The following is a 26,077-nucleotide window of genomic DNA, read 5'->3' as shown; positions in this document are numbered from 1 at the left end:
TAGGAAATCACCACCTAAAGTATGACAATAGTGTATTTTGGGAACACAGTTTTATTGAACATTATTTGAAAGTGTAGACTCTTATTGCTGCATAAATTATCACGAGGTAGAGTTAGTTATCAATTTCGAAATGAAATATTAATGTTCCGCAATTTCTCATAGATACAGCTGATACGATGCGACGTATGAGAATGTAAAAATCGGGATGGGAAGAAGGAAGGACGTCGAGAAACAAAACAAGGGAATGACTGGAATTTTAAGCTATATACTGTTGGAAAACATTGATTCTTTGACAATAAACACGAGAATGAAATGTACATTTTCAATTCAAAATACGAGTTGATATCATTTGATGCAGTTTTACTTGTGTGTGTGTATTATTTTTTGAAAGCGCGATGTAATACATTTTCATGGTGCATGTTCAAATTTTCATTTCATATTTTATAGTACAATGTGTATACTTTTCGGGTTCATTGCCGTTAGGAGATGGGTAAACCAGCACGCGTAGATCACGTGCATTTGTTTACATAGCTGTTGGTCCAGAAAGTATGGAAGCAGAAAGTGAATATTTTGAGGGCTGCGGTTTAGAAGGTCCATTAAGATGCATATTTTTATGCGAATTTCATCCAACGGCAGGTCCTAAAATTACGTGTCAAGTAAGTAATGTTGTGGATTTACTTTGGCGTTGAGTGATATTTAATTACGTATGGATGAAAATGTTACTATACAGTACTGTATATAGTAGGATCTGTGACGGATAATGTTGATTTATTGTTATTCGTATTTAATGTTTTTAATAGTTTCACATTAGGCTATCACAGTTTATTATCAAATTAGCGATAAACTTCGACTTTATACAAATAATTCAATGGAAACCGAACCATGAGCATGGACACTATTTGTCTAGGCTTAATAAGTATGGGAGTTTTTGGATTTTTTTGAACTTATTTCATATTCTATTGTTTTCCGCTCAATTTTCTTAGTGTTGTCATTTTGGGGACAAAAATGGGGGGTTTTTAGAATGTATTTTTATCGAAAGAACAGAATCAGTACTTACATAGGCCTATATTTGTACCTACATTTAAGGGTTTTATTTCAATTGTTGATGATACTATTTATCGTTTCCAGTATTTTGATTACTTAATTGGTTAAATATTCAGCACATCACCGCCACTTTGTAGCAATGCCATATCATGTTTTTGGAAAGAATCTGTCGCCACAAATGTTCAAGATATCAATTGCATTGTTTGGCAGTAAAATATCTCTTCTAGTGGATTTCTTAGGTTTGACACTTGCTGTAGGCATATTCTGGAATCTGTTAATATCAAATTTCAAACCTAGCTGTCAGATAGTTCATCCCAACGCCAATCAAATCAGTTGTGTAGAAGTCAGCTAGTTTCACGAATTTTTCTATATCCTCTTTAGATACAATTATTACGCCGTACGTAAAAGACGCACAAAACTGCTGAGGATATCTTTGTGTTTATTAAATCTTACCGGAAGTACCCTTCGGCATTCTCATCTGGCATTATGTGAGGTATCTGTGTCATCTCACTGTATAATCTCTTCGTACAGAGGTGCCACCATCCTGTAACTGCTGCTTCTTTGTTTTACTTGTGCTCACGTCGATAATACTGCCATCTAATGGTGATAACTTCAGGTGCGTCATTAAAAAAATGTAGGCTGATACTGCAATTAAAAATTAATTATTGACTCTCCCTCGTGTAAAGAAAGCCTGCTATGATTTTATATAATGTTATAGGTCTATATGTTAGGAAAGGCTAAAAATAAAATTTTGGGAGGCTAAAGATTGAAGACTGCTGATTGTAAATAAATAGGCCTAATATAAATGTTTAATTTTTTGCATTGTATGATACATATCCGTATCTAAATCTCTGAATATACCTACTTTTGATGCTTGATCAAGTAATGTGTGATGTTGGACAAGTAATAGTATCTTGAATGTATAAAAGTAACTTTTTAATGTTTTTTTTTTATTTTCAGGTTCCTGCTAATTACATATCGAAAGAAATATTTGATGCTGTGAGTGTGTACATAATACCTAAAGCTCAATTTCAGAGAAGCATTCTGACTGTGTAAGTACCACATGGCAGCATGGAATTCATTAACAGAAAACATTTACAATATAATGTCTTTTTTAAGGTCGAGTTACGAACTCAAACTTACGTTACTGTAAGACTTTACAAATTGTATTCAAGATGATGTAATGTGTTCATTATTATTAATAATAGGCCCTAATAATAATAATGATAAAGATAATATTATTTTATTATAATATTATTTTACATCTGATTGAGGTTCTGGCTGATGTGTACATTTGTTATCAGACAGTAATTTACATCTTTCTTGATGATATGTCAAAGGAAGAACAATAGTGTTTGTATACATCTGAAGTCTGATTAGTGCAATATGTGCTGTGACACAAGTCAGTGATGTTTACAATGGAGAGGAAAGGAACTGGCCACCTCACCACATTATCTTCGGGCTTAGTTGTCTCATGAGTGATGCCTTATCGGTGTTACTTATGAGGTTCAAACCTGTCTTCACACAGTTGACTAAACAACAGTATTATTATTTATTGTTCTTATTATTATTATTATTATTATTATTATTATTGTCCAGCACACAAATATCAATAAATAAATAAATTACTACTACTACTACTACTACATTCTTTTTATTCTTCTTCTAATCTCCATATATCAGTATTTGATAGAATATAAGTTACTTATTCTGTTCTATTTTATAGGACCTTGCTTGGTTCAAAAATTCTTGGATTTCCTATTCGGATAGACAACACAAAATATCCTCGCAACTTCTTCTACTTCAATCTCTGTTTTGTTTGTGATGCGTGGGCTCGAAGTGTTCAGTATGAGCCAGTTGTTAAGAAGCTCTCAGATCATTTGGTAAGAAAGTTATTGTTTAGGAAAACTAGTACAATTTAGGTTAAGTTACAAGTTGCAATACTTGAAATTATCCAAACTGCTAAATAATTAGAATGAAATCGTTCACTTTCAAACAAGAAGTGTGTTGATTCTGGGGCGAAAACATACCGAAAGATAACATTGAAACTCAGATACCATATCAGGTAAGTTCATGTAATTAATTATCTGGTAAGATTACCATTAGATAGATATTATAATGTTGTAAAATTAAAGAAACCAACAAAGTTTAAGGAATAATTAAAAATAAATTTGAAAAATAAGTGCATAAAAACACAAACTAAAATATTATAGGCCTACTTTATTATACAGTAAAATCCCTCGTAACCGGTACCCAAATAACAGGCAATACCAAAACAATGGCACTTTTGGCTGGGCAAAAAAAAAAGTTTAAATCTGCCACATTGCTACAGTCTGGGCCGTCAGGTTTGCCACATTAGGAAGATCACACAAACTTTCATTTTCAGTGAATATTCAAACCTAAAATTAGTGTATTATTTGTGTTATGTGATATGTGTTAGTAATGAAAATCCACACAGTTTTTATGGTTATTTAATTATGTTCGGGCCATCAGTGTTGCCACATTAGGAAGTTGGCACGAACTTTCGATTTGAGTAATTATTCGAATCTAAAATTAGTGTATTATTTGTGTTGTGTGATGTGTTTTAATAAAGGAAATCAATACAGCTTTTATGTTTATTTAATTATGATCAGGCCGTCAATGTTACCACATTAGGAAGTTCGCACGAACTTTAATTTTCAGTGAATATTCCGAATCTAAAATTAGTGTATTATTTGTGTTGTGTGATGTGTTTTAATAAGGGAAATCAACACAGTTTTTATGTTTATTCAGTTATGAGCAAGTGATAGAGAAATAAGCTTCATTTGGCTGCAGTGTCAATATTTGGCACCATGAAATATCAACTTTTTTATTATGTAGTTATCAGGGGCGTATTTTGCGGGCTACCGGGGCTACCGGCGGTAGCCCAAGGAAATTAAAAAAGAAAAAGTTTATAATATAACATAATGTAATAATTTTGTATTATTAGTTTTACCATAGTAATTAAAATTAAAGTAATTGTTAGATATATTTTGTGTAATAATAGGGTCAGCGGTAGCCCAAACCCTTTAACCAGTATATGCCCCTGGTAGTTATGCCAGTATTTATTCAATTATCCGGCAAAATCTCGTATCCGAAACTAGTCTGGTCCCTGTAAAAACATTAGTGATGTATGAAAGTGATTCTTAGATTCTGAAGGAAAGGTTTATCCAAAACCTACTGGGTGAACAGATTATGAGTTTCTCGTCCACAATGTTCAGCTACAATGTCGGCCAAGTCTACGGCAGGAAGTGTGGGCACACATCATTAGTCTGAGCTAAACATCTGTTGAAACTGTGCGTGTACAGTAATGTCACAGTCTACTATATACAGTCGCGAAGCTCAATATGTAGTAAAAATGCAAACATGGGTAGTTGCCCACCACTAGGATCACTACTATCGCCTCATCATTGCAGATCTCTCTCGTAGCAGACGACAAAATATGTTACACTTTCGTTGTCGTGTTCTTTTGGAAAAATTAACACCTTCCTTCCATTATGGAAATATTAAATGCATAAAGTTAATTTATTATTTTAATAAAGTATATTAAATTCCACCATAAACTCGAAGATACCTGCAAGAAATAGGTTAATATTATTTTTGTTTGTGCAAAACAAACTGAAATTTACTATAATCGCTTCACTCATTCAAGATTATAGCGATAATTAACTATGAAACCAATAAATATTAATTTGCATTTCCCTTTACAACAATAATAATGGAAATATGAATTAATGGAGTAACTTACGTGTACCGGTACTTGTAGTGTGGGCTTACGTAGTTAACAAAGTAGGATGACGTTAAGCAATAATAATCACACCAGAATTGGAAATAAAACGTGATCAATAAATTTTATTGTAACAAAGTTTTTCTACGTCTCTAGTAAAGTAACAAATAAAAATAACAACAAAATTAACAACTATAGTTAAAAACATATCCTTTAAAAAAAAAAGTACAATAATAATCCCACCAGAATTGAAAATAAAACGTGATCAATAAATTTCATTAAAACAAACTTAATTTTTCTACGTCTCTAGTAAAATATTATTATTCCAATTATTGTATTTTAGCCATTAACATTTTCATTACAACCAATAACGAACATTTCACAAGCATCAATGTGAAATACACAACGAGCTAGCACTCGATGGAAATTCGACACAGTCCAAACACAGTCTACTATATACAGTCGCGAAGCTTGAGGTGTTTTTTTGCAAATCTCGTGATAAAGCGCTCCAAGCGGTTAGCAACTAGAAACAATAGACTGTCCATGGTCGACTTTGGACTGTGTCGTATTTCTATCGAGTGCTAGCTCGTTGCATATTTCACATTGATGCTTGTGAAATGTTCGTTATTGGTTGTAATGAAAATGTTAATGGCTAAAATACAATAATTGGAATAATAATATGGGACAAGGAGGAGATGTTTGTAGTGCTATAAATTGTAGCAACAGTAAGAGAAAGAGGCCAGAGTTATCCCTTGTCCGATTTCCGAAAGATTCAGAAAGGTTCCTGGGTTTCCACAGGAATGCTGTGCAGAAACAAAACTCTTAATTTTGAAGTTCTTTGTGACTGTTAGAATACATTATATCCTTAAATTTCACAATGAAATGTTTCAGTCTAACTGAAAGGACATTAGATACCGGTTAAAGTTCTGTCACTTAGGCTGCTAAATTTCCAGAGCAATAAAGGTTAGGTCTACTTTTTTTTTTCAGAGGATATATTTTTAATTGTAGCTATTAATTTTGTTATTATTTTTATGTGTTATTTTACTAAAGACATAGAAAAATTAAGTTTGTTTTACTGAAATTTATTGATCACGTTTTATTTTCAATTCTGGTGGGATTATTATTGCTTAGGCCTATTTTTTTCAAAGGATATGTTTTTAATTATAGCTGTTAATTTTGTTGTTATTTTTATTTGTTGCTTTACTAGAGACGTAGAAAAAGTCTGTTACAATAAAATTTATTGATTACATTTTATTTCCAATTCTGGTGTGATTATTATTGCTTAACCTCATCCCACTTTGTTAACTACGTAAGCCTACACTACAAGTACCGGTACGCTTAAGTTACTCCATTAATTCATATTTCCATTATTATTGTTGTAAAGGGAAATGCAAATTAATATTTATTGGTTTCATAGTTAATTATCGCTATAATCTTGAATGAGTGAAGCGATTATAGTAAACAAAAATTATATTACTTATTTCTTGCAGGTATCTTCGAGTTTATGGTGGAATTTAATATACTTCATTAAAATAATAAATTAACTTCATGCATTTAATATTTCAATAATGGAAGGAAGGTGTTAATTTTTCCAAAAGAACACGACAACGAAAGTGTAACATATTTTGTTGTCTGCTAGGAGAGAGATCTGCGATGATGAGGCGATAGTAGCGATCCTAGTGGTGGGAAACTACCCATGTTTGCATTTTTACTACATATTGAGCTTCGCGACTGTATATAGTAGACTGTGGTCCAAAGTCGACCGTGGACAGTCATTGTTTCTAGTTGCTAACCGCTTGGAGCGCTTTATCACGAGATTTGCAAAAAATCACCTCAAGCTTCGCGACTGTATATAGTAGACTGTGGTAATGTGCTAAAAAAGGCATGGTTAATAATAGGCCAAAGTATTCTATTCAACAACGAGTGTTTATTTATGATTCGTATGTGCATACGGAATCAGTTTATGGTGTCAGAAGATTATTCCAAGAAAATTTCCCTGATGATCACGTTCCAAGTTGTGCTGTGATTTATAAATTAGTTAACAAATTTTAGGAAAGGGGAAGTGTTCGAGATAAGCGAATACAGCAATGCACACTGGATGAATCTTTCTTATGTCTCAGCCACTATAGGAACTTGATAAAATACCTTGAAAATGTCTTGGATTTATAGTATTGGTTAATAGAAATTGATCTGATCATTGGGAGAGCTATAAGCCCACCCAACCCGCCCTAAATACGTACCTTACTTATATACGAAAATTGTCGTGCGTGAACGAAGAATACCGCCATATTTCTTTAATGTAACAGTGGGTTTCAGTGTTGCCAACGTAGTAATAATACTACACACCTAATCAAACCTAACCTAACCTTTCTCATAATACTACACACCTACTCTAACCTGACCTGTCACATAATACACACCTAATCAAACCTAACCTAACCTGTCACATAATACTACACACTTGTAGTAACATTCCTCACATTTAGTATCATTTCGTTTTCATGTATTGCCGGCTCTGCCAATTATGTCGGTTTCCGTGTAATGGAAGTGGCTGATATTAATACTACTAATTCCAAGAAGACGCTATGGCGACTTTCATAATAATTACATTTTACATGTTTAAATGTGTTAATGTAGTAATAATTCTATCTGTATAGTACAATAAGATTTGAAATGTGTTGTGATTGTGATAAAAGTATTGAAAATTGGTTTGTAGCGCCACATTGGCAGTGATAGAAGTGTGCAATATTCGTTCAGTGGCTGGTGGATACTCTAGATTAAACGCACACTGCTCACTGAAGAAATTTCGGATGACATCAGGCATGGACTAGAAAATTCCCGTAGGTAATTTCATTAGTCATTGCCAGAAATGTTTGGAATATAAAGAAAATCAATTCCACCATCACCGATACATGTCTTTTTAATTTTTTTTGTGATAATATTGGCCAGTACTTTCAGTATTGAAGTTGTAGTTTGGTAAAATGCGGACTTGTATTGTTGTATGGCTGTGAGTACAAGCTGTGAGACCCGTACAACCCCATGCATAGCACAGGAAACTCATAATCTGTCCATTCAGTAGAAACTCACAAATGAAATTTCTGAGATAACTTTTAGGGCTGACAAAATTGGAGAACAAATTAAGTCATGTTATGAGAGAAAAATATAATTTATGTAGAAAATTTGGCGGAAGACAAAATATTACCAACTGACATTCTGTACTTCACTGACCATATTACAATCTCCATTTAAAATGTTCCCAAATCCAGGATTACCTTCCAGTACCTGACGAAATTTCGAATCAAATGTTCGCCTTGCCTTTTGAGAAGGAGAAAAAAATAGATCGAATGATGAAAATGCTCAATATATGCTCTGAAATATGCATGATATTATAAAATATGTATTTATGCCAAGCAGCGTCAATATAAGCAAAATATGGAACATCTATATATTTTTCTGCTGACTTTCTTGCCAAAAAAAGGATCCAATTTAATTCAGAATACAAATACAAGCCTACCTTTTACATCCATCAAAAGACTAATCAAAAATTAATATAAAATCCAGCAAAACCAAGCACTATGTACCAAAGCCAAAGATAAAAAATGGAGCATTTTAATAAAAAAAAAACAGAAATTATTCCAGAAATCCCATGTAAATCTGCAGTAGCAAAATTCAGACTGCTTACAGAACACGATTATTTGGCCAAATACTTGAATAAAATAGGAATTTACACAAATCCAAATTGCCCTCTATGCAACAAAGAAGAAGAAATGACTGAAGATCATCTCATAACCTGTGAAGTTCTACCTGATGGACCCACGACAGAGAAATATTGGAGAGCAAGAACGCTAATGGCTTCGTTGCCAAAGCCCAGCATTAGATAACAACAACAACAACAACATCATATTTTTCTAAATTATAGACATCAGCTCAAAGAATTTGAGTGACCACAAGGGTCCTGAATACAATAAACATGTACAATATAATGTGATGTGATACATTAAAGAAAAAAGAAAGTTAATTGTTGAAGGCAAATATAAGTGGATTAATTGACATAGAGATGATGATGATGATGATGATGATGATGATGTAATATTTGAAGAGAATCCTTGATAATATTTATAAGAATAGACATTACATAATCAAAAGGAATGTGAAGTTCTGTAAGATAATTCCACGTGAATTTTGTAATTGAACCTCTACTCCCAAACAGCAAACCAATGACAGACCATTGTTTAAGAGGGACGTTGTACTTTTGAGAAAGATAAGGGAGACAAGGTTCATATATAGACTTCTTCTCAGTATCAACTTTGGTGGCCTGATTTAGGTTTCTTTCAAGAACAAGAGCCTGTTTTAAGCGTCCATTAATTGCAATAATGTCTGCCCATCTAAAAGAACCATCTGATGATACACAATGTACTTCCTCATGAATCTCCCAATTTAAAGTTTTTAACGATGTCGCCAAAGCATATTTGAACCTGTAAGACGTGATCGGCAAAGATTTGCAACTTTTTAGATATATGCCAATTCAGTAAAAATATGCAATTACATGAACTTACGCAGTCTACTCATAGTGATATTTTCATATTGTCAGATTACAATGGAGGTTGAAAAAGACTTCCTTTCCAAACCTCAGAATGAGAATGCAGCATTAGCAGCTATGCTGAAGCAGGTGATGGAGGACCTTAACACATACAGAATGTGTACCCTTACAGGTAGGTCTACATTCACTATTTCTGTGTAGATGAACAGCAGTTTAGAAATAGATTTTTGTAACAATGGAGTCATTATAGGCACCATTAATTCTTTACAGTGAATGGATATAACCAGTATTTTTTTAACGAATTTTATATATATATATATATATATATATATATATATATATATATATATATATTTTTTAATTTTCATTTTAAGTTCTCTTCTAACCTTACTTTTTTTTTTCGCTTGAGACAGTCCTCTTGTATTGTAAAATTTTAATTGATGTAGTGGTCTCATACATGGATCCTCGGAAAGAGGTCCCTGCCCAGATATCTGAGTGAGGCACTATTTTATCTCTGGATAGCTTCACTTTGATATTTGGAAAACAAATGAATGAGATGTATAAAAGTTCAACTCTTTCAAGTTTAAATATCGTCACAGTCTAGTATAGCCTATACAATCATGAAGCTTGAGTTTTGATGGAACTAGGCACAATAAACTGTGCCGGTACTATTTCGCATTGTCTGTAATGAGGTGATAGTAGCGATCCTAGTGGTCAGCAAGTATCTATGGATGCATATTTACTACGTATTGAGCTTCGTGACTGTATATACTAGACTGTGGTATCATAATAAAGGGGTGCCATTTAAAATTTCAAAGGGGAATGGGGAGGTGAAATCTAAAATGCAGTTAACAGTGATTTTAAACTTTTCCCTCAGTATCTAAATTGACGTTTCTTTTTAAATGAAATTTAATTGAAGTAAATAATAAGTTTTGAAATGAAAGTGCGATATATATTAAGTTTAAGGGAAGGTTTTTTGATATATGTATGGATTTCTCTTGTTCCATTACAGAGGGAACTACAACTATACACCTGAAAGTGGTGAAAATTTCTAAGGAGCCAGGTCCTGTACAAGATCACCAGGTGCCAATATTCATAGAGGACCAACACATGTTCCGTACTGAGCAATGGGACCTGACTACTTACCAGGTAAAATAGTGATGATTGTTGTCTTTTTGAAAACTTAACATGTACTTATCATACAAAGTGTAAAAGGAAAATATTGTTATGCACATTTTCAGTATTAGTGACACCAAAAAAGTGATACTTGTAACAATGAAATTCAACACATGACTTTAGAATATTTTTTTGTGCACTATAATCATGCTAAATATATAGATATGTTAATTAAGGGGTTAGATACAGCTTACAGCAGTAAAAGTTTTGGAAATATTCAACATTTTTTTCCATCATTACTGTATCTTGTACAATAATGAAAATTGGTATGTGTAAAACATTGTCCTGCTATATGAAAACCTATTTACGACAAATCGAACTGAAACCCTGACCGAGTTACTACGTGAGCACTGGCTGTCTAGGGGAGGAGCAAGTGAGAAAGCACGGGGGGAAGGGAGAGAGCACTATGCACTATGTACTTGCAGGTCCACTCACAGTTTGTCAAACCTGCTAACAAAAGCATTAAAATGTTGACTAGTTGCCTGCAATGCTAGCATAAGGGAACCTTCCTAGCCGACAGTCGAGGCAAAAATGAAGAATCCGTTATTGTGGTAATACTGGAGAGTGGTTCTTCTATTGGTCGCGATGCCCACACACACACCCTCTCAGATATTTACGTGGTGATTGGTGACTGAATGATGAGGAGCGAGGGAGAGAGAAGAAAGAAAGAGAGAGATTCCAGAAGTTGGCGTGTTTTACAGGGTTTCACTTGAAGTTGTCAAACTATATATATATATATATATATATTTTTTTTTTTTTTTTGTTTTTTTCAAAATTCATAATAGTGGTAGTTTACTGTGCAATGATGAAGCGTTTCCCTCAGAACTCATAAACTTGTTAACTTTTTCATGTTCTCTCTCTCTTATTTTATTGCTGAAACTCATGTTTACAGTATCATGCTCTTTGAACTACATTCCTCAATAAATAATATTTTTTTTTATTCTGTGTTAGAAGAAAATACTGATATTTGACCTTTTTTGAATGAATTTATTTTTTATTAGACAATCTATCAAAGGTAGAGAAGTGATCTTGCATCATATTGTAGATATAACATGCATAAATACACATAACAAATTTAATCACAGAATGTTGGATAGTTTTTGAGTTATGTGGAAAACGCTTCATCACTTCACAGTGAACTGAATTTTGAAGAAAAAAAAAATGTAAATAATTTTTTTAATCATAAAAATATATATATTTTTTTCGTGTAGCAGAAGGACAGTGTTTTACACATATTAATTTTTATTATTATACAAGATACAGTAATGGAGGAAAAAAATGTTGAATATTTCCAAAATTTTACTGCTGTAAGCTGTACCAAACCCCTTAATGTACTGTACTTATATAGCTTTCTGCATCCAACACTGGTTTACTGTCTCTCTGGTATTCAGACTTCTGTTATTGCTGCAGTGTTTTTAGAAATAGGTCTATCTTTTATTGTATAAAAGTTGTTTATATAGTGTTTTAACTTATGTATTGTGCATATATATTCTTTATCTATTTATTTATATTCAGTATTATTTGTTTAAATACAGTATATATTAAGAAATTTAATCTTAGGTAATAGAACATATATTTGTTATGGGTCGTACATGGAGCAGATTAGAAAGACAGGGAAAACAAGACAAGTGACTGAGATTATTCTTTATCACCCACCCTCTAAACATGACCAATAGCAGTAAAATTTGTTCAAGCTGACACCATCCCCCTCAAGGTCATTGTAAGGCAGCTGTACGAGTTCATGAATGGTGTCCAGTATTTTGTTGCCACTCAGAACTTTGAAAGCTCGGGAGAAAGTCTATAAAGAAAGAGTCAACAACCTTCAAACAGAATAACAAAACCAAAGCTACCCTAGAGTTTAAGCGTGGTTTAAATAATCCACCCATAGCTACTCTACAGTCAACTGTATTAAGTAGTATTTTATATGCACATTTATTGTTTGATTAACTCAAAAAATTAGTGGGCCTTGCTGTAAGAATTCCACACAAAATCCACATACTGGTAGCCAAACAGTTTGGCAACACTGGTTTATTCTAAACTACTGAACAGATCTTTTTCTTCATATTCAGTTTATAATTTAAGCACATGTCTTAATTCCAGGTTCTGCCTTACATTGATGGATTTAATCATGTTGCAAGGATTGCAGCACAGGCAGATGTGGAAAACAATCTAGTTAAATCCTGTGTTCAGAACCTCGTGTGAGTATGGAGTTTTTGGCATACAAATACTGTTTTAAATTAATCAGTTGAACAAGTAAATTTATTTGAGAACCATTTTGAAGTCCGATAAGCTGTATCTCAATAGACAAATTTATTGTTAGAACCATCAGAACTTATCTATATACAATTGTGGTTAAATACACAAATGCTATTTGCACATATTGAAAGATAAACGTTTTTGGCTCAAAAGAATCATCTCGAGATCCAATATAGTATGCCTATGGAATACATTGTATATAGTGAACAAACAGTTGAATATAGGTTACATAACCCTTTAACTCTATTAAATATAGAGAATAATCTAAATTTAACACAAGAAATACTGAAATCAGAAGTAAACACTGAAATAATGAAACAATTGTCTTTAGAGACAATTAATATTAGGTACCCTCCACAAAATTGGCTTCATTTATACACCGATGGATCCTTGATCTCCAGAGAAATAGGTGCTGGTGCAGGTGTTACGTGCTGTCTCTTCTCACTTTATAGATCTCTTGGATATGGAACAACAAGTTTTGATGGAGAAATCACTGCAATAAGTGAAAGTCTCAGGAATCTTCTATGCCATATCAATAAATTTAAAAATGCAGTTATTGTCAGACTCCAAAGCAGCTATTCTATCAATAGTCTCTAGACACATACCTTTGTCTCAAATAGCAGAAATAAATAAAATGCTATCTCAACTAATAACACTCAATAAAAGAATTGTATTCCAATGGATACCATCCCGTTGTGGAATCATGGGAAACGAGAATGCGGATGCTTTAGCAAAGAAGGGCAGCACTGCTACTTACAGACCTGTTACTAAATCTACGTATTACTCTGTGAAAAGATTTATTAAATCTACATACTTAGACTTCCACAAACAAAATTTGATAACACAATCTCAAGGGAAAAAATGGAGCTCTCTGTATCATAATCCACAGTTGATTCCCGATCTACCACGCAAATTGTCTGTAGCTGCATTTAGATTGGCAACAGGTCATGATTGTTTAGCCAAGCATGTGCATAGAATTGGAATATATCAGTCTCCTAACTGTCCATTGTGCAACTCAAATCAAGAAATGGATTCAGAACATCTCAAAATCTGTACGTCAGTGGATAACCATGACAATATCTTTGAAAAATATTGGAGTGTAGAGGTCAAATGACTTTATTGTCAAATGCCTGGCATTAGAAAACAAAAACAACAAATTCCAGGAAATCATTCCAAAAATGATCCTCCATACATTCTTAAGTTAGATTCCATGGAACTACTCTGCAGTACATGCAAGGATCACCTTCAAATTTATAAGATGGATCTCTAAATCCTAATAATGGGACATCAGGAGCAGGGTATTATTTTCCAAAATATCAAGAAAGTTACTTCATACCATGTTCATCCTCCTCCAGTCTTGACACTGAATTGCTAGCTATTGATGCTGCTCTTCAGTGTGTTACTCAAATTTCTGAAAAATCTATTTGCATACTTAACCGACTCTAAGGGGGCTATATTATATATAATTAAATATGTACCAAACCTATGTATATACACATAGAATTATTCCAATTCAGAAACAACTAAGTAAACTAAAAGAACTCCAAAAGAAAATAACATTTCAATGGATACCTAGTCATTGTGGTATACCTGGAAACGAGAAAGTCGATATTATTGCAAAACAGGCAACATATTTGCAACCAAGACCTCTTCAAGTGATATCTCTATCCAATGCTTTTGCTTCAGTAAAGTATCATTTTACAAACCTCTGGATCACCATTTGGCTCTCTTCTGACAAAGGAAAAATTTTACAGTCTGTACAAAAGAAAATGTACAAAAACTTGCCCAGACATGTTCAAACATTTTTAACAAGAGCCAGAACAGGTCACATTGTTATTCAATTGTACCTACACCGATTTCACATTTCTGATAATCCTACTTGTCTGTGGTGTAATAATCATGATGAAGATCTGGAACACATTCTTCTATACTGTCCATCCATAAACCACAAAAGAAGTAAATTAAACTCATCAATACCAGTTGCAGAAGACACAGCCCTGCAGTATATATTGACTACACCCCACCTCTGGCTACTAGCAACAGGCATCTATAATGAACACCGATCAAAATACCCCTCATTTCTCGTGAAAAACAACTGAATAGACTACAGTGGACTAGTGGACTTCATGTTGTCAGCAAACAGCTGGATACATTAAGAAGATTGATGATGAACATCATATGATGATATCACGAAACATAGTACGTAAGATTACAAATAGCAGTGTTAAAATTGTTTTACATGTAAGTAGATTATAAAAATAGTGGCAGCATATACAAATAAGAATTGGTTTCTCTACGTTATTGCGAGAAAACAGTAAGTAGAGTTGATATCGAATGGATTACAAATATTCGTACTTCGAAGGTGAAACGGAATGTTCATAACAGAGTGTGCCTTGAAAGTCTGAAAATAAATATGTAAAGTATTGGTTGAGGAAAGTATTGAAGAAGACTATGTTGAATTTAGAATGAAGTTAATACAAATTGGAAAAATGTTTAAATATACTAGAAAGTGAAACAACATACTTACAAAGCAGGCACGGAGAGGAAAGTTGTTATATCCAAAGTAGTGGGTTGGCAGGCACCAACTGTAAGCAATGTTACGATAAGTTTTGATGGTTTTAACAATAAAATTTGTATATTGAAGTAAACTTATGACAAAGTCTTCTGTTGTGCTTTTTATATTCCTTCTAGTTCTCCTTTGCTTTTGCCCCTCAAATTTATTGTCATCTTCTTTTTTTTCTTCTTTGTTTTTTATTTATTCTTTCTCTACCATTAAGATGTGTTAAATTTCTTATCTGTTAATGACGGATCTAAATTAGCTTTTTTCGTATAATCACAGATGGCACCAGAAGGAACTAAGCTCAGTCCCTCAGGAAGATAGGATTTTTCACATTGTCATAACTTTCAGAATAGTTCAGCATCCTGTAAAATTTAGTACTAGTTTGTTTTGCATGCAACATCACTAATCAACCTACTTTAATAAAAGAAAATGAAAGCATTTGGTGGAATGATTTCTTACACTGACGTAGTCTTGGAAGCACTTAACGTCATATGTGATAAACTCAACAATGCGAACAAATCCGTTTCTATACATAAAGGGAGTCCACAAATATACATACATAATCTACTTGGAAGAGTTTGATATAATTAATGAGTGGGGAGAGGTTTGGGTTGCAATGTATTAAAAAATATAATGTTATTCATTTGTGCTTTGACATGGATGCTAATCAGATTCTTGCACAATACATGGGTATCTATAGAAAGTTAATAAAGGTTGGCATTACTCACAGATGGATAAATAATATTTACGAGATATTCTCATGTGCTTATATATAGTATACCTGTGAGTTGTTAATTGTTTGTGGTTCAGAAAGTTTTTTACATGTGCAGTTAATAGTCATTCTGTTTTAATGCTTTATTATTATTATTATTATTATTATTATTATTATTATTATTATTATTATTATTATCATTATTGTTATTATTATCATCATTATTATTGGGGGATTGTGTTCCGTTCGTTAATCTTCATTCCATACAAGATAACTCTGCATGTCAAGAAATGCACGTGTCTAAAGTCCTTCTTATTGACTGCAGGACAAAGAACGTCTTTATGGTGCCTTGAAGACGACAATAATTAGTTCACTTTCTGAAAGCACACCTGTTACATATTCTCGAAGTCTTAATGGCAAACTTGCTGTTTTTCTGAGCACGAGAAGGGAATACAACATTTGAAGCAGTTGGAAAATTAATTATGGCTGTCAAAAAAGAATGTGATTTGTAGACGGGGTCTTTAATGGACCACTGACTTTGAAGGTTGTGTAATGACTGCATATAGGTTACAATGGCCGAGTTAGTTGCTGGTAATTCAACCTAAAACATAATAAGAAACAGTCCATTATCAGATGTGGACGCTTCATAATGCAAGTACATTTCTGTAAAAATATTCTGCACTCTTTTGATGCATTATGTTAGATTGTTACTTACTTACTGGCTTTTAAGGAACACGGAGGTTCATTGCCGCCCTCACATAAGCCCGCCATTGGTCCCTATCCTGAGCAAGATTAATCCATTCTCTACCATCATATCCCACCTCCCTCAAATCCATTTTAATATTATCTTCCCATCTACGTCTCGGCCTCCCCAAAGGTCTTTTTCCCTCCGGCCTCCCAACTAACACTCTATATGCATTTCTGGATTCGCCCATACGTGCTACATGTCCTGCCCATCTCAAACGTCTGGATTTAATGTTCCTAATTATGTCAGGTGAAGAATACAATGCGTGCAGTTCTGCGTTGTGTAACTTTCTCCATTCTCCTGTAACTTCATCCCTCTTAGCCCCAAATATTTTCCTAAGAACCTTATTCTCAAACACCCTTAATCTCTGTTCCTCTCTCAAAGTGAGAGTCCAAGTTTCACAACCATACAGAACAACCGGTAATATAACTGTTTTATAAATTCTAACTTTCAGACTTTTTGACAGAAGACTAGATGACAAAAGCTTCTCAACCGAATAATAACAGGCATTTCCCATATTTATTCTGCGTTTAATTTCCTCCCGAGTGTCATTTAGATTTGTTACTGTTGCTCCAAGATATTTGAATTTTTCCACCTCCTCGAAGTATAAATCTCCAATTTTTATAGTTCCATTTCGTACAATATTCTGGTCACGAGACATAATCATATAGTTAGTCTTTTCGGGATTTACTTCCAACCCTATCGCTCTACTTGCTTCAAGAAGAATTTCCGCGTTTTCCCTAATCCGCATAGACAAGAAGCTGATGTAACCCGTTCAATTCCAAACCCTCTGTGTTATCCTGAACTTTCCTAATGGCATATTCTAGAGCGAAGTTAAAAAGTAAAGGTGATAGTGCATCTCCCTGCTTTAGCCCGCAGTGAATTGGAAAAGCATCAGATAGAAAATGGCCTATACGGACTCTGCTGTAAGTTTCACTAAGACACATTTTAATTAATCGAACTAGTTTCTTGGGAATACCAAATTCTCTCTTAACCGAGTCCTACGCTTTTTTGAAATCTATGAATAACTGATGTACTGTACCCTCATACTCCCATTTTTTCTCCAATATCTGTCGAATACAAAAAAATCTGATCAATAGTCGATCTATTACGTCTAAAACCACACTGATGGTCCCCAATAATTTCATCTACATATGGAGTTAATCTTCTCAAAAGGATATTCGACAAAAGATTGTTAGTTTAAAATAATATTATTATCTTTCATGTCACGTCATCTGTAATTGCTCCACACGTATCGATGCATATCTCATAGGGCTAATCACTTGTTGGGGTGCAGAAGAATTTTGAGGTATGTTTCTTGATATGCAGAGTCATCTTGTATGGTGTGAAGATCAGATACACTCAAATCTTACGTCAAATTGTATTTATTTATCCTAATCCCATTACCCTAATTTCTGTATAGATGTTGTGCTCCATCTTAGAGATTTCCTCAAATCCCCTGTATTTTTTTTTAAGTAAAAAGTATGTAGAGCATTTTGCTTACTACATCACTACCTAGTGCTGAGGTCACAAAAGTACGGGGGCTCTACATTCCTGATTCTTTGCGCCTGTACATGTGCATCTCTATTCTTTAAATTTACATTGAATTGATTTGTGATGGAATTTTATGGTTTTATTTTCTTTCTTTTTATACAGGTACTATGGAGTTGTTTCCTTGATACCCATTTTTCAGTACTCTAATGTATATGCTGCAACACCAAAATTGAGGATGTTAGCAGAAGATAAAGAACTTCAACAGAGGTGTATTAAATATGTCTCAAAATCAGGTATGGCTCTGATTTTATTGATGCCATTGTGTTCCTGGAATGGTTCAAATTGGTTTGATGGCATAGGAAGTAATTTTGACAAAGGTTGTCTCTTTTTATATCAACAAGAGTATATTATATTGCATTGTATTGGCATTAATTCTGTGCTTAAAAAGGGTTTTTCTGTAACTCTAGTGGGTTATTCCTTGCCACTCCTGTCATAGAAATTATATGATTGTAGTCTGAACAGTCATGCTTCTATATGGTGGTTTCCAGTCGTTTGAGTGTGATGGATCCCTTGAAGCTCATATTTAATTTTGACGGACCCCATAATGTTTTTTAAAATTTAGACTGGTAATCATGTTCTAGACTAGACGGCATTTTGGAAGGCGGTCAGCTGCTACATGCGCTGTAGTATTTCTGGTATGTGACGTCACAAACTTGTACAGTAGAACCAATAGGAATTAGTCTATAACAAGTACTTCCAGAGTTCGTTTGTTCACGTGTGAGTGTTTCAGTACATTGAATAAGTAAAACTAACATTTACTGTGTGTGTGTGAGATAAATAAATGGAAGAAGAGACTGTAAAAAGACAAATATTGCACAGGCAGGTGCGGAAAATAATGTTTAAGGTGTATAATTATTTTAAAAACGTTGATGAGCAGAACGCTGCCGGCCATCTTGATGCTGACTGCAACGTTGCCAATGCGCAAGAAACGACTGCAGAAGCATGTGGTGTGGGGTTGAGAACCTTGCAAAGAATATTGTTAGTGAAGGAAGGAGGTTTTGTTTGGTGTCATGCTTACAGTAATCAACGGCTAAGGTCATTATTGTCTTTTGATAATTTAAATTCTCTCCTGCAATATTTGTATTGCACGTGCTCGTGAAGTATGACGTGGCAATGTCGTACACTGCCTTGCTCTCTCTATCTGTCTCTCTCGACCCAAACACTAGCAGACTACTGCCTTCCGAATTGCCGTCGACTCTAGTCATTAAACATATTCTGTGATACAGTACATGAGGGTAGGCCACCAAAGGGGGAACTTAAACTTAGAAGGATTCAATCTGGCATCAAAGCTAGAATCTGGTGTGGCATAGTGGATAAAGTGTCAGCATGTAGAGCTGAAAACCTGGGTTCCAGTCCTTGTGCCAGAGAGAATTTTTCTCCTTTCTACCCATTCTTCACTACATTTTAATATCAATACTTTCAAAGATATCTGATGAGAGATCATTATTCATATTAGTAGGAAGTTGCTGAGAGTGGGAAATGAAGCGAATTCTCAACTGACAACTAAACGAGACCACGTCTCATCTCCCATGACAATCTGGTCGAGAAACTCACCACTTTCACTCTCGTAGTACTGAAAGAATGTCATTACTACTCTCATCCTCGTGGTTTTTTAGGCTTCAGACAGAACTTTCAGTACCCACTGAGCACAAAAGTTGCGATAGCCTAATCTTTGTGTCACCACTTCGTACAGAACAGTTCTAATGATTTGCAAAAAATGCTTGTGAAATGGCAAGTTTGTTTGACCACATCATCCACTTTTGCAACAAGTTCATTATTTACAATAAACAGTCAGTTGTACACTGTAGTAATTTCACAATGAATTGCTACTGCCGTTAATTTTTTTGCCCACTGCACTTACCTCACACTTGGTGGGAGCTTCAATTATTGCATACATTTTAAACATCTTTATTGGTGACAGAAACGGTCGAATGTAACCACACAATAACACTGCTGGGAGCATCAAGCTACATAGCGGAACAAAGATGTTGGTGCTGCCGCCACTCCTGTGTGTGACAGATGAGACTGGAACTAACTTTTCGAATCACCCTTGTATCGTTTTAATGTTATGTTTTATTTAACGACGCTCGCAACTGCCGAGATTATATCAGCATCGCTGGTGTGCCGGAATTTTGTCCCGCAGGAGTTCTTTCACGTGTCAGTAAATCTACGGACATGAGCCTGTCGCACACTTAAATGCTATCGACCTGACCCGAGATCAAACCCGCAACCTCGGGCATAGAAGACCAGCGCTGTACCAACTGCGCCAACCAGGCCGACCCCTTGTATCTTATTTGGTGGATAATAAAATAATGATTTCGTTTAAGTATGTCTTTTAAGTGATGGTTCAAAAAGCTAAAGTGAATCGTTGAAAATCGTGTAAAACTTACAAAACGTCGTTGTTCCTGCAATAACTCTTATGTAACATATTTATCGATTTTCAGATTTTGCTCTATTAAATAACTTAAATAGTGATACAGCAAATCATAAAATCTCCTATATGTAATTATATTTCTTTGTTTCGAAAATGTAAGAATTCACAGTGTCCTATGTATGGCTGCCATAGGAGGAATAAATGTGTTTCTTCTTCTTCTTCTTCTTCTTCTTCCTTCACGCGTTAGACATTATTGTCTGTAGCAATCTATATATCTTGTTCATGCCACCATTTTTTGGGCCTTCCTATATTTCTTTTCCCTACCGGTTTATAATTCTTGAAACGAAATGGCAGTCTGTCTATGTTCATTCTTTGTACATGGTTTATCCACTTGGTTTTATACTCTTTAGTTTTACTGTTCAGATTATATTATATTATATATATATATATATATATATATATATCTATTTCCTTTCTTATATCTTCACTTCTTTTATGATCTGTTTTCTTATAGCCAGCAACTGCTCTTAGAAATCTCATTTCATTTGCTTCAAGTTTGCTTTTATTTTTCTCTGTCATGATCCAAGTTTCCCTTCCATACAATAGTTTTGGCACTGACATTACTTTATAAAACTTTAATATTGTGTCTTTTCGTGCTTTATTTTTCAAACACCTTTTTATAGTGCCATTAAGATGATTAAATACTTACATTTTTTTAATTTGATCAGACACTTTTTGGTACGATATATTGCATTCTAAGTATTTAAATGTGTTTTTTCTTCTTACTGAAAAATTTTATATTTTGCACATAGGAGTTATTGCAGGAACGCGACGAAAAACATGTCATCTTTGTGACAGCAGTTTTTTAAAACTCATATCTTGTTGAATGCGTGAAGATGATATTTTCTGTTTTCCAACAAGTTTATAAGGAACTATTACTTAGGTCTAGATGCCTCCTGACGATATGAAATACTTAAGATTTTGATGTTTTCAGTACGGCAACCACCAGCATTGCGAGATGTATTCCGAATGTATTCAAGTATGACGTATGGGACCACAATCAGGGATCTCTGTATTCGTCTAAACCCCCATCCTCTGAGGATTGATGAACGGAAACTGGTTCAGTTTGGAATGCTGGAGGGTCTGATACGCAGAATATACAAGGTAAGTGAAAGAGACCCTCACCATCATACATCATCCATTATCCATCAGTCATAACTGGCACAAGTGCAACAGCAACACGGATGAGGAGTTTTCTCAGCACTAATGTCTCCAGTTTTAAGTGAGCATTCCATTGTGTTCTGTTCTTTGTAATAATGCAGCATGCATTATGTTCATCTATGGTTCATTCTTGTAATGCATTATTGCATCGTTTATAATGCATATTCTTGTATTTTATTGTGCATTAAAATCCTTGTCCTAGTCATAAGCATCTATTGATAAATTACTTTTGCTTTTCGACTATGCTTCGCATTTTATAATGCGAATTTATTTTATGTAAATAAGGTAAAACCACAGTCTAGTATATACAGTCGCGAAGCTTGGGGTGATTTTTTGCATTTCTCGCGATAGTTGCTAGCCGCTTGGAGCGCTGTGTGTACTAGGAACAATAGACTGTGTCACTGGCATCATGATCTAATACAGGCCGTAAGGCAGACCATGTGACTCGCTTAACCCGATCACGAAGGGCGGTGTTTCAACCATATAAATTAATTGGAATCCATAAAAAGTAACATATATTTCTCTAAAATGTAGTGTAATTGCATTAATAAAATTTAAAACAATGATTAGGAAACACTTCAGACATAATTCCTTGCGAGTTAAGGTGTAATATTATTTTTGATATGAAAATTACGTTGTTCGTATGTGTAATAGACCTACCTGCCTTTATTTCGATTAAATATTGCGAAATTCTTGTACATTCATTTATGCACGATTCAATAATTTTCAGTTTCACCGCACGAATATTTAGATATGTTGAAATTATAGGTTATGTTTACTGTCCCAGTTGCCCCTTTCTTTCTAATTTTAGTGGTCTCCAATGGCCTGCCATTCATATGGAAATATTATAGGTTATGTTTACTATATCTTATATTCCTAAATTCGCAATTATACATTATAATTAAGCATAATGTCATGTGTGATGCTCCACACATTCAGTTTGTCTGTATTTTAATACTACAATTGAGTTTTGAATTATTGTATTTATCTACTACCTAAGAGACGAAGTAACAATCGTACATACACTAATTTCATAAGAGTGGTATGATAAATTTTCTGTCTTTATCAAGGAAGGTAGATGTGCTATATTAAAATCACAATATAAATTCTTTTTTATTAAACCTCATATAGCTTCCATTCTAAACTTAAAATGTTGATGCGAAAAGATTGTGTTAACATGTAAAATTCTCTTCACGTTAAAATAACACAGTTTTGTACTTATTTCTGCAACATATTATGCAACAAGAAGTAAAGGGAACTTATGGACACATTGCATTAAATAAAACTTAGCTATGATACGCAATAAAGTTATAATATAATAATTCACTGAGCTCCATACACTGAAATAGAAAACCCGAACATACATTATGGCCTGGTCTAGATCGAAAAGGCATTGACTGTGGCGTATTTCGCATTGTTGTGAAAATTTGTGTAAACTGTGAAATGTTCGTTATTGGTTGTAATAACTGTAAATGGCTAAAATACAATAATCTGTGTAATAATATGGGACAAGGAGACGTTTGTTGCACTATAAATTGTAAGAAAAAGACGTCAGAGTTATCCTTCCGAAAGATCCAGGAAGATGAGTTTATAAAATATAATATATACTTTATGAAAATAATATATAAACCTTATGTATTTCGTATTTCAATAGTGGAAGGAAGATGTTAATTTTTCAAAAGAACACGATAGCAAAAGTGCAATACATTTTATCGTCTGCTAGGGAAAGAGTCTGTGATGAGGCGATAGTAGCGATCCTGGTGGTTAGCAACTATCTATGGATTCATATTTCAACTGTCTATGTTTGCATATTTAGTAAGTATTGAGCTTCGCAACTGTATATACTAAACTGTGGTAAAACGTACTCATGCTTTATAATTTTATTCTGTGTACTAATTTGCATTTATTACCTTCAGAATTGTAGATAACAATTTGAAACTGTCAAATGTCTGCTTGAAACTTTCCTGGGTTTGTGAGCATGTGCGACTTGTAGGATTAGTTACGAGTTTCCATTCTCTGGTCAATTTCGAGAATTATGTACTTTTAGGAAAGGTTGCCCGACTAGTGAATTTGTCATGCATGTGTACGAGACTGTATTTGGTATTGCAAGAAATTATATAAAACTAGTGCTGCAAACTAAGTTCATTAGACGTTCAATTTTTCAGATTTATTTTCAGTGAAGAATACCAGACATTTTGAAAGTTATTTGCTTCCATAATGATGAAACATACTCCCTCTGAATAGTTTTTTTTAAGCCAAATACTTTTTCTTGAACCTATCCATCTTCAGTTTTTGAGTTTCAACGCGAAAACGCAAGTAACAATGTCAGGACGATCAATGGGTTTTTCATGTGGGAGTAAAGCAATAGCTATTTCAAGTCATTGTGGATTCTAGCCTAAAGTTAAAAAAATGTCAGGTTTGCTATGCTTTCGAACAATAGACATAGCATCTTGGTATAGCTGCTGCATGTAGAACTTGAAATGTAGAAGGTAAAATCATTTTATCCTGCTAAGAGATCTTGCTGAAATGATCGGGAGACTACATAATTTTGTAGGTTTCTTATTTTATCAGTAAGTAATTCCTTTGATCTTTCCTTAGGAACTGTAATTTTTGCGCTCTCTCGAGCCAGTGCTGAAGAGAATGACGCATATACATATCTACACCACACTGCCATTAAGTATATGAAAAAACCCAACCGCACTTGATTAATAACTATAAAAATATTTGATTTTTAATAACAATATTATTATCTTACATAAGTTTTGTAGTTATATGCTATATCGCCGCCACTCAGTAAATTTTAGAAATGAAGATCTAATTTAAGATACTCTCTATATCTATTTACATAACCCCAAAACATTTCACTTTCATGTCATCAATATAGCATTAATATGTATAATTACTGAAAAATAGTCACATCATGGCATTAACTATAATAATGTCATCAAACCACCTGAAGTTTTGTAGATTTTAATATCCAATACACAGCTGTACTCAGAAAATTACACACGGTAGAACCAGACTGTAAATTATTTTTAGTAAGTCTTGAAGTTTTTAATAACCAATTGAATTAGAGCTCTATGTCAGCAATCCTGCAGGTCATGACCTTCGTGTAATAGCGTATTGTTTATTGTAGTGTGTTTTGTTTTATACTGAAATGCAATTAGTTCTCCAAACTGACGAAAGTTGGATTTTGGAAAATAGGAAAATTATATAGGAAAACTAATGCTTCACTGAAAGTTATTATTTTTCTGAAAATCCATGGATGTCAAGCTTCAAAATGATGGATCATTCATTAAAATCCGTTCAGCCATTTTCCCGTAATTTCCATTACCAGTTAAAATTTTATATATAGATTATAATATCAACACAGTTTTAAGTTTGCAGATGCATATTCTTAATGCGTCTCATTTCTTTGTCTTTTAGTATCCCGTTCTTCTGTCTGGAGATACTGTTGCTAACGCAAAAGATCCATTACATCGATGTTTCACAGGTCTGCAATCTGTGGACGAAATTTGCTGTGCACATGGGATGAGTAATCAGCAATTGGAAGATCAAGTGGAGAGAGATCCAAATGTCGTTCTCATCTGGAAATAACAGAAAGGTTTCTATTGAAGTAATCGTATTGTTAAAGCTGAAGATAATGCAGCTGTGTGTTATGAGTACTGTGTATTCCCATATTGTCCTCAATAACTTTACTTTCAGATTATTTGATTGTGTTAAGTAATATGATTAAAAGCGATTTCCTTACTAGCGCTGATGTTTGAATACATTCAAACAGACAATTTACTTTGTTTGTGTTATGAGTCCTCCAATTTTCACAAAAATTTGCTTTAACTGTGTGTATGGGCGAATCCAGAAATGCATATAGAGTGTTATAGGTGCGATGCTGTTGTTCCTGGCGTGACTCCTCCTCTTTGCTTACGTCTTAGGAAGTGAAGCCTCTATAAAGTCTAGGTAGGTACTACCGTTCGCCATTTTTGTTCTTTCGTTGCTGAGTTACCAGACGAGGGATCTATTTGCCACACCATTAAACATTATCGTTACCTGGTTGAGGTTTTTTCTGGGGTTTTCCCTCAACCCAATACGAGCAAATGCTGGGTAACTTTCGGTGCTGGACCCTGGACTCATTTCACCGGATTATCACCTT

General features: G+C 34.0%; 1 protein-coding gene across 2 annotated transcripts; it reads left to right on the top strand.

Annotated features, from left to right (window-relative positions):
* The first annotated feature begins 170 nt into the window (after nucleotides 1–170).
* LOC138701300 (GATOR1 complex protein NPRL2-like) lies at nucleotides 171–25,664 on the top strand. 2 transcript variants are annotated; one of them, XM_069828043.1, is made up of 10 exons: nucleotides 230–368; nucleotides 484–656; nucleotides 2,005–2,096; nucleotides 2,771–2,927; nucleotides 9,381–9,501; nucleotides 10,342–10,478; nucleotides 12,606–12,703; nucleotides 18,435–18,565; nucleotides 21,701–21,870; nucleotides 25,354–25,664. In XM_069828043.1, the coding sequence occupies exons 2-10, from the start codon at nucleotides 549–551 to the stop codon at nucleotides 25,522–25,524; spliced, it is 1,185 nt and encodes a 394-aa protein (XP_069684144.1). In that variant the 5' UTR covers nucleotides 230–368; nucleotides 484–548; the 3' UTR covers nucleotides 25,525–25,664. The 2 variants fall into 2 exon arrangements, with proteins under 2 accessions (XP_069684143.1, XP_069684144.1); XM_069828042.1 differs by having other exon boundaries at nucleotides 171–656.
* The last annotated feature ends 413 nt before the right edge of the window (nucleotides 25,665–26,077 follow it).

The sequence above is a fragment of the Periplaneta americana genome, chromosome 6 (genome assembly GCF_040183065.1).
Source record: "Periplaneta americana isolate PAMFEO1 chromosome 6, P.americana_PAMFEO1_priV1, whole genome shotgun sequence".
In the NCBI taxonomy this organism is placed as follows: Eukaryota; Metazoa; Arthropoda; class Insecta; order Blattodea; family Blattidae; genus Periplaneta; species Periplaneta americana.
Note: the sequence above shows the minus strand (reverse complement) of the source record. Positions and strands in the feature narration are given on the sequence as shown.

Bases quoted from the DNA above. Each gene is read 5' to 3' on its own strand.
- LOC138701300 (XM_069828042.1), top strand. From the start codon at position 549: ATGGAAGCAGAAAGTGAATATTTTGAGGGCTGCGGTTTAGAAGGTCCA. The intron at 657-2,004 runs GTAAGTAATGTT...TTTTATTTTCAG, and splicing joins GTCCTAAAATTACGTGTCAA to GTTCCTGCTAATTACATATC. The intron at 9,502-10,341 runs GTAGGTCTACAT...GTTCCATTACAG, and splicing joins CAGAATGTGTACCCTTACAG to AGGGAACTACAACTATACAC.